This window comes from Lactuca virosa, chromosome 6, assembly GCF_052849685.1.
Source record: "Lactuca virosa cultivar CGN04683 chromosome 6, Lactuca_virosa_CGN04683_v6, whole genome shotgun sequence".
NCBI lineage: Eukaryota > Viridiplantae > Streptophyta > Magnoliopsida > Asterales > Asteraceae > Lactuca > Lactuca virosa.
This window is the reverse complement of record NC_136431.1, coordinates 266,280,973-266,289,744: the sequence shown is the minus strand read 5'-3', so window position 1 is coordinate 266,289,744 and position 8,772 is coordinate 266,280,973. Positions and strand designations below refer to the sequence as shown.

At 37.0% G+C, this 8,772-nt stretch overlaps 1 protein-coding gene across 2 annotated transcripts; it reads right to left on the bottom strand.

Moving 5' to 3' along the window:
- Positions 1-5,786: 5,786 nt before the first annotated feature.
- LOC145120965 (Cysteinyl-tRNA synthetase, class Ia family protein) lies at positions 5,787-8,733 on the bottom strand. Of its 2 annotated transcripts, none has more exons than XM_079056749.1 (9): positions 8,303-8,733; positions 7,849-7,912; positions 7,598-7,759; positions 7,334-7,504; positions 6,966-7,247; positions 6,749-6,874; positions 6,467-6,670; positions 6,265-6,366; positions 5,787-6,172 (listed from the first exon to the last, which is right to left on the bottom strand). In XM_079056749.1, exons 1-9 carry the CDS (start codon positions 8,671-8,673, stop codon positions 5,936-5,938), a joined length of 1,719 nt encoding a protein of 572 aa, XP_078912875.1. In that variant the 5' UTR covers positions 8,674-8,733; the 3' UTR covers positions 5,787-5,935. The 2 variants fall into 2 exon arrangements, with proteins under 2 accessions (XP_078912875.1, XP_078912876.1); XM_079056750.1 differs by having other exon boundaries at positions 7,849-7,916; positions 8,303-8,432.
- Positions 8,734-8,772: the final 39 nt, after the last annotated feature.

Here is an 8,772-nt window from a genome sequence, read left to right as displayed (position 1 = left end):
ACGTTCTTTATATGCACGCGAAGGTGAGAATATACTATACAACTCTCGTTTAGACTTCATCGGCTAATTTTGACTTTATTTTTAATAATATATTTTTAACAGGCCGGGACTAGAAAAGTCCGTTAAAAATCCATAACTTCTTCATCTGACGTCCGTTTTCGTCTGTCTTTTTACCGTTGTATTACCATTGACGAGATCTTCGATTCTCGTTTAGGTCGTGTTGGCTAAAAGTCGCTCGATCTCTATTTCGAGTTTTTAGCTGTCTACTGCTGTTCCGAAACTTAGAAAAATCATAACTTCCTCATACGAAGTCAGATTTGGGCGTTCTTCTTATGTATGCTCATGGTTTAACATAATCTACGACTTTCGTTTAGACACCTAAGGCTAAAAATTATTTTATTGAAATTTCACTTTGTACGCTTAACAGTGTTTTACCGGTTGTGTTGCGGATTTTCGATTGGTCATAACTTCTTCGTTATAACTCGGATTTGAGTGTTCTTTATATATTTGGTAACCTTGACAATATATCTAACATTTTATGCAACTCAATTGAGACTTTAGAACACTTCATTTTTGATGCCATTTTATTACATCAAAAAAAATAATTTATAATATTTGACTTTTTGAATATTACATTGACTCGAAATATCGGGTTGTCACACCTATCTTGTCTATTCAATGTTTAGATCTAGTTTTGGAGTGATTTCTCCATGTTTTGGTCTAACTGTGCTAGCTTTTGAGACTTGGACGTCCCAAGTAATTACTCTTTCAGATCTATGGTCTAGAAGGACTTTCATGGCATAAAGGTGCAAACTTTATGACCATGGAAGTCCCATGCAAGCTTTAAGGTGTCATTTTGGCCTTTTAAGCTCCAAAAGGCCATGCATGGAGGGAAAGCCCGGGACTTTACGTGTTCATATGATGTCTAGGGTCTAGATCTCAGTTTTTATGCTTTAGTTTGAAGTATTATGGCTTTTGGATCAAGAGCTAAGTCTTAAAGAATTAGGGTTTGAGCTAAACCCATTAAGAAGAGCTACTAACGGGTAAAGTTGGAAACTTTACCCTTAAAAGGACATTTTCAGCATGTAGATGTAGTAAGGGGCTTAGATCCGAAGAATATGAGCTTAATCTATTAAGATGGCCCAACAGACTGAAGAACTCGTTGAGTCCATTGAGGAACTCGACGAGTTGGGTTGAAACGTCCCGATTCTGTAAAGGGAAAAACTCGATGAGTTCAAGGATAACTCGACGAGTAGAATGGGAAAGTCCTGATACTGTGGATAGAAGGAACTCGACGAGTTGAGAAAGAACTAAACGAGTTGGATCACGATTTCAATGTTTTATGATTAATGGAACTCGCCGAGTTGATGAACCCACTCGGCGAGTTGAGTCAACCAGGTGTTGACTTTGACCAGATGTTGACTTTGACTTTGACTTTGACCAAAGTTGACCCTTTAGGGGTCATAAGTATGGAAGGGTAATCAAAGGAAATGTTTATGTGTAGGAGTCTGAGAGAGATTGATTTTAGAGCAAGAGTCTTTGCAGTTATTCTCAGTTATCGAGGTGAGTTACCTTCCAGTAGAAGCGGGTCGAAGGCACCAATGTCGGCCCACTAGTAGTTGTTTATAGTTGAGATTATTGTCTTTGTGATAATTGTCTGGTATGCCACTATCTGTTATGATTTATGTGCTAGTATGCTATGATATTATGTGATAGTGGTAGGAGGGGTAGGATAGTCCCCGGTTACCGGTTGAAAGAGACCGAAGGGGTAGGTCGGCACCTAGATATGCTAGGCAGTTACCAGTTGAAAGAGACCGAATGAGTAGGTCAGCATCCAAATATGATAGGCAGTATCAGAATTATATGTATATGCTAGGATATTATGTGGTAGTGGTAGGGGTGAAATAGTCCCCGGATACCAGTTGAAAGAGACCGAAGGGGTAGGCCAGCACCCAGATATGTTAGGCACTATATTATTGTATGGTATGTGGTATGATGGGGGGGACTCACTAAGCTTTGTGCTTACAGTTTTCGATTTTGGTTTCAGGTACTTCCTCTTCGAAGGGAAAGGAGTTGGCATGACTGCAGCGCATCACACCAGGATTTCCGCACATGAGATCTATGGGATTTATACTCTGATATTATTTTGTCATGACATATTTTGATTATGGATACATTGGTTTTTGATATGAGTTTTCTATGGTTGTTTTCATGCAAATGGTTTTATAATTTTTTATGTAAAAATGAAATTTTTGGTCTTAAATTTTGGGATGTTACAGCGAGCCTTCTAGTGCCCCACTAGACTGTCAAGAATAGTCTGCAATCGTCATCTATACTCAGCTAGATGACTGGATCATCGTAAACATCGAGGCCTCTCATCATTTTATTTCATCACACATCAACTATTTCATTTACGCATGTTATACCCAACATATTCGTAGATATAAAATACATATACAGTTTAAATCATTTAAAACATGTATAAATCGTTCATCCAGTATAGATATCAGGAACACAAATAATATGCACACATAACATGTAGTTTATATTAAATACTTCATATCTATGTGTAAGATGAAAGTAACTATGCACTCACATGTTAAAGTGGTGATTCCCAACTCGGGCAGCGCTTCGTTTCTAATAATTTATTTTCCTTCGACGAAAGCGGGTTTTTAACGAAAACCGGGAAATTACGCAGGCAGAACTCCGACTCTAAAAACTTCTTTCATCGGCTTTTTGACAACTCAGAGTTTCTCTATCGCACCATAAAACTAGGAGAAATTGAACAAGAAAGAAAGAAGGATTCTAGAGAGAGTTTAGAGGAATGGTGTAAGAAAATATGAAGAATTCATCATTTATTTATAGGGATTTGATTCTAGAGTAGGCCCTAAGTTTCGTTCGTATCTTCCGCGTACGAGCTCCGCTTTCTACGTTCTTTATATCCACTTGTTGGTATTTACGAGTACTACAACTTTCATTTAGACCCCGTTGGTAAATTCTCATTCTATCTCATATTTACAAATCTGTATCGAATTTATCGCGCTCGAAAAGTAGGAACTAAGTTTCGTCCATATCTTTCACATACGAGTTCCGTTTTCGACTGTCTTTTTTTTGTTGAGCTCCTATTAACGAGATCTTCCATTCTCATTTAGATTGTTTTGCCTAAAAATCTACCGATCTAAAATTCGATTTCCAGGCTGTACATTGCTATGCTAAATCTTAGAAAAATCACAACTTCTTCATACGAAGTCAGATTTCGACGTTCTTTTTATGCACGCTCTCGGTTTAATGTATACTACTACTTTCATTTATATTGCTAAGGCTAAAAAGTATTTTATCGTAAATTCACTTTTTACGATTCCCGGTGTCGTGCCGGTTTTGCCACAAAACTTTGACAGGTCATAACTTTTTCATTATAAGTCGGATTTCAACGTTCCTTATATCCCCGAAATCCTTGTTACGACTAATTCAACTTTATTCATAGATATTGGGTCTATCTATTAGTTTATTTTTTACGCTTATTTTTATTACTATTTTATTACGTCGTTATAAATAAGTATAATGAACATAAAATCACATAAATCACATAATACTCAAATAATTCTTCTTTATTACTTCAAAATAGGTTACAATTGTTGACCCTAACTATTACATCATCATACTAATGCTTAGTCAAAAGTGGAAGAAGACTTTTGTGGAGCATCCTCTTGGCAACCTAGCTTCTACCTCACCTTCTTGTAGAGTTTTTGGACCCTTGTAAGTCATAAAGCTCTAGGCTTTTTACCTCTTGCATGCTAGATCAAGGTTTTAAGCTCCTTTTTGCATGGTTGAGTTGGATAGCATGCATGAGATCCATAAAGTTGGCAACTTTGTAGATCATTGAGACAACTTTTTTATTATAAGCCTTGGATCTGAGTTTTAGAGTTGGCTTTAGACTCCAAGTATGAGTCTTGATCTCATTTTCCCTCTTTTGACCTATTGAGTGTTTAATTCATGCATTGGACATGCATAACTAAAAAGCTACGATTTTTATTATCTTTTGGGTGAGGGAAGACCCTCTGGAAACTCCCAAGTAGTAGCTTAAAGGAATAAGAGCTTAATGCTCAAAGTTGGCCAAAAAGTTCATGACGTAAGGATGAGCCTGCAACGACGTGAGAATGCATGCCATCCGCGACTGTATTGGTTAGTTTAGGTCACGACGTGACTGAGTGGTCGCGACTGTATTGGCTGAGTTGACCCGTTGAGTTGGGTCCGGGTCAAGTTCATACTCACGACGTAACCATGAGCTAGTCACAACGTGAGGGTCGGCTATTGAAGTTTGGACCGTTGACTTTAGGCCATTTGGGAACTTTTGGGCCTATATTAGGCCTTATGGTCCTCTAGTTTGGCTTGGGCCATTTATGGGCCTAGTTTGGGCTTGGATCATTATTATGCCTTATGATTTATGGGCTTAACCTTAGATAGTAACTAGGGTTGGTATTGATTGTGTTCAGTGTGAGGAGCTGTTGTGCAACAGACTCGGGTGTGAGATTTGTTATCTTCTTATCGAGGTGAGTCTCCTCCCAGTGTTTAGCGGGTCGAAGGCACCAATACCGGCCCATGGATTATGGTTATTAGTTTGCCAGTTGTCTGTGTGACCCTTGCATGTATAGTTTGTGATGTATGTATATCGGACGGGGCCCGATGCCGACAGAGCCCGATGCCCGATGTCAGGTGGGACCTGATGGATGTACCGGACGGGGCCCGGTATATGTATGTATGTATGCATGCTATGTGTGGTATGAGTTACTTTGGGGAACTCACTAAGTTTTGTGCTTACGATTTTCAGTTTATGTTTCAGATACTTCCAGTTTGAAGGGGAAGAGCTCGGGATGATCGTATCGTACACACACCATGATTTTTCCGCTTTATTGACTCTAGTGTACTTTGGATGATCATTAATATACTATGACTTTCTTATGGGATTGACCATCATGTTTGGTTGATTTTTATTTAATATAAAAACAATTTTTTTTTTGGTTTTGGGTTTTTGGGACGTTACAGAATAATTTCTCATCTCTTGTTAGATGAAAAAAAATAATAATAATAATAAAATAATAATAAAAACTAGTGTTATAGTGATATGACAAATATAGTCTTTTTGAAAAATTTGGTTGTGGTTTTTGATCCTTAACTTTGACACCTTATTAATTGTTAAATCTCTAAAATGAATATAAAATGGTTTCGGTCACCATGTCTCTTCAATACCCCTACAATCCAAAACTAGGTATACACGCTCTAATGCCATCTGACATGAAGAAGGGTAACGACATGTACCATCATTTAAACCCAGAAAAACAATTTTTTTTTTTTTTTTTTTTACAAAATCTCAATCCCAACACCACTGCGAAAGCAAGAATGAAGAGGAAAGTATCCTATTTAAGATAGTTTCACAAAAACACAATCCCAAACCCAAATCTGCAAAACACAAAACAAGAAACAAGAAATCTGTCAAAGTGAAACAAATAGGCAGTTTTACATTTCCTGGAAACTTATTCTCAAATAAAATTACGATCTTGAGCATCAAAGCATCCCGATTTCCTTAGGTAATTCACCAAGAAATTTGTTTTGAAACAAAGATATCATCTCCAGATTTGGTGAGGTTGACTTAACGAATCTAAACAATTCATTTGAGAAAGATGAGAAATATTTGTAATCTTTCATTAAGCATGCCTTTGATATGAAATAGCCGAACATTATGTTAAGAATTCTCCGAATTTTCCATTTAGATTGCTTTTATATATGTATATAAAAATAAAGTAATTAATTTCACTCCATTCAGTCACCTTTAATATTTTGTACAATTACATGACCACATCTTGTAAATAATATAACCTCATCTCAAAAATCAGCTTTATGCGATAAGACGGAATCATGATTCCGTGATGCTACGGAATCATGATTCCGGAACATACTGTTCTTGCATTGCAAGCGGAATCGCGGGTCTCCAGGTAGTCCCCTCGGGGCTATCCATGAGTGCGATTCCAATTGCAGCCAAATCTTTTCTGATTCCATCCGATCGTTCATACTCTTTGTTCTTTCTTGCTGCATTCCTTTCATGGATTTTTTCAACAACTTCTTCTTCTGTTATTTTTGCACGCTTCAGTGCCTTTTCCCTAAGCTCCTGTAAAACCTTCAAACCACCACAAATATGCATATGGATAAATCATATTTATAAATTATAATCTATTTGACAAAAAAATAAATAATAATTGAATTAGGTACCTGATGGTAAGTGGGTGGCATGAGCCCTAGAATGTTGAGGACATTCCTGATACTCTTCTCTATAGCAGCAAGTGATTGTTTTCGTGTCCCTTGTTTCTTTCCCTGTGATGTGAAAAAATAAAAATAAAAAAGGATTTTACAATTCGGTTGTATTTTACTTTCTAGAAAAAGAAATAATTAAAGAGGGAAAATTTAATGGTACCTTACGAGTATGTAAAAGATCATTTGCTGTTTTCAAAGGGTCAGACATTGCAGACAGGACAACAGGAGAGTGAAGATCCTCAGACATTGAAGTAACAAAAACATCATTAAAACTTTTTATGCATTCAACAATGTCTGCTCCTAATCTTATATTCTCTTCCTCAACCTCTTCTTTCCCTACAACCTCTTCACAATCTTTCAATGTCTGCAACCCAACCCAATTCATTAATCTTCATTCTTTCATAAACTACCTAAGGGCAAAACAGTCTTTAGTATTAGATACCTGATATATGTAATAGGCACGATCAGAAGCAGTTTCCAGCTGGACATCAGAGTAGTTGATAGGGGATCGATAGTGGGTCCCAATCAGAAAAAGTCTCAATGCCAATGGATGATACAGTTCTATAACCTGAATCATCATCATGTTCAAACTTCAAAGATTAAACACTTATTGTCCACATTAAGTAAAAAGGGTGAAAAGTGAAAAGAAATTATTTTACCTGGCGAATTGTGAAAAAGTTACCAAGAGATTTTGACATTTTCTGTGAATCAATGGTGACAAATCCATTGTGTATCCAGTAACTTATGTTGCTTTTGTGACATGCTGAACAGCTTTGAGCAATTTCATTTTCATGGTGAGGAAAAATAAGGTCCATTCCACCACCATGAATATCAAATGAGTAACCTAAATAAGTAGCACTCATTGCACTACACTCAATATGCCACCCAGGTCTTCCAGCTCCCCATGGACTCTCCCAAAATGGCTCACCCTCTTTTGCAGACTACAACCCCCAAATATGTAAAATTACCTAACTACCCTTATTAGCTTTTATAAGCAACTGATTAGGATTTAGGAATAGGAACTTACTTTCCATAGAGCAAAATCAGCTGGATTTCTTTTCCTGGAGTCAACTGCCACACGTTCACCAGCTCTATTATCTTCCAACTTCCTTCCAGAAAGTCTTCCATATTCAGGAAACTCATCAACTGAAAAGTATACATCACCTTCAACTCTGTATGCACGTCCATTATCAAGAATCTGTGATAAGATTTACACATTGATGATTCAAACAATCAGAAATGGAAGCACTTTCATTTCATATGTAATGCTAAAGTTTAAAAAGATACCTACCTGCTTTATCATATCAATGATTTGGGGCATGTGATCAGAAACACGGGGTTCAACAGTAGGAGGCAAGCAATGAAGATATTCCATGTCTAGATGAAATTCTTCACAAAATCGTCTGCTTAAACTAAGTGGATCTTCTCCCAATTCACCTGCTCGAGCAATTATCTACACAATTTGAAAATTGCACATACATTTGTAACAATTTAGCTCTATATGCATTCATTATGATATGATCAATAGTTAGCTTCACTCACCTTATCATCAACATCAGTAAAATTTCGAACATAGTTCACTTCATATCCCATGAATCGTAGGTATCTGCCTAAGTGTCAACAAAAACAAACAGAAACCCACATGATTAGTAATAGCCAAGATGAAGAAACAACCCACTAAACGCTTTAAGATACAAAGAATCTTGTGTAGACGCTATGAATATAAGAACATTCAATAATGAGTTTTCAGACAAATTCAATTGAGATAGCCACATGTTCCATGGTGCATTTTCGAAGTTATCATCACGAGTTAAAGAATCTGCATCTGATAATCCGAAATGGGAAATCAGTTGCTAATTCTATATTTATCTCAATAATGAGTTTGATTACGACGACTTTTGCATCCAAACAGAGATTGCAACAACGTACAATTCATCGAAACTCGAGAACAGTTTGACTTGAGAAATAAAGAGGATATAAGAGAACGAGAGAGGACCTGAATAGGATATCGAAGGAAACGTAAACCCTAGCATGACCAATGTGGCTAAGATCATAAGCAGTAACACCACAAACATACATTCCAACTTTACCATCCACCTTAGGTTTAAACAATTCCTTCTCTTTGGTCATCGTATTATACAACCACAATTGCTGCTCTTTCGATTTCTTTTCATCCTCACCATAGGCGTTGGTTTTCGTAGAGGTCGACTGCCCCAGCGATGTGGAAGAAGAACAAAGAAGCCTAACTATATTCCTACTGGTTTTCTGGAAATTCTTATTAGTTATACTGCCACTGGTGATGAAGATTTTTCGAGATTGAATTCGGAACAAGGGTTTGTAACACTTGAAGAACTGGAGAGCAGCCATTTTTGGGCTCTCTGAAATCCACCCTTCAACACAAGTTTGTGCTTCGGATAGAGGTTTCTTCAGTGGTAAACTTAATGGCAGGCAGATGAAGTTATGGGT

What these genes read in the sequence shown, in the direction of transcription:
- LOC145120965 (XM_079056749.1), bottom strand. Translation starts at nt 8,673, where the DNA reads ATGGCTGCTCTCCAGTTCTTCAAGTGTTACAAACCCTTGTTCCGAATT. An exon ending in GTGCCTATTACATATATCAG is followed by an intron (nt 6,671 to 6,748) that starts GTATCTAATACT and finishes GTTGGGTTGCAG; the next exon opens with ACATTGAAAGATTGTGAAGA. An exon ending in ATCTTTTACATACTCGTAAG is followed by an intron (nt 6,367 to 6,466) that starts GTACCATTAAAT and finishes TTCACATCACAG; the next exon opens with GGAAAGAAACAAGGGACACG.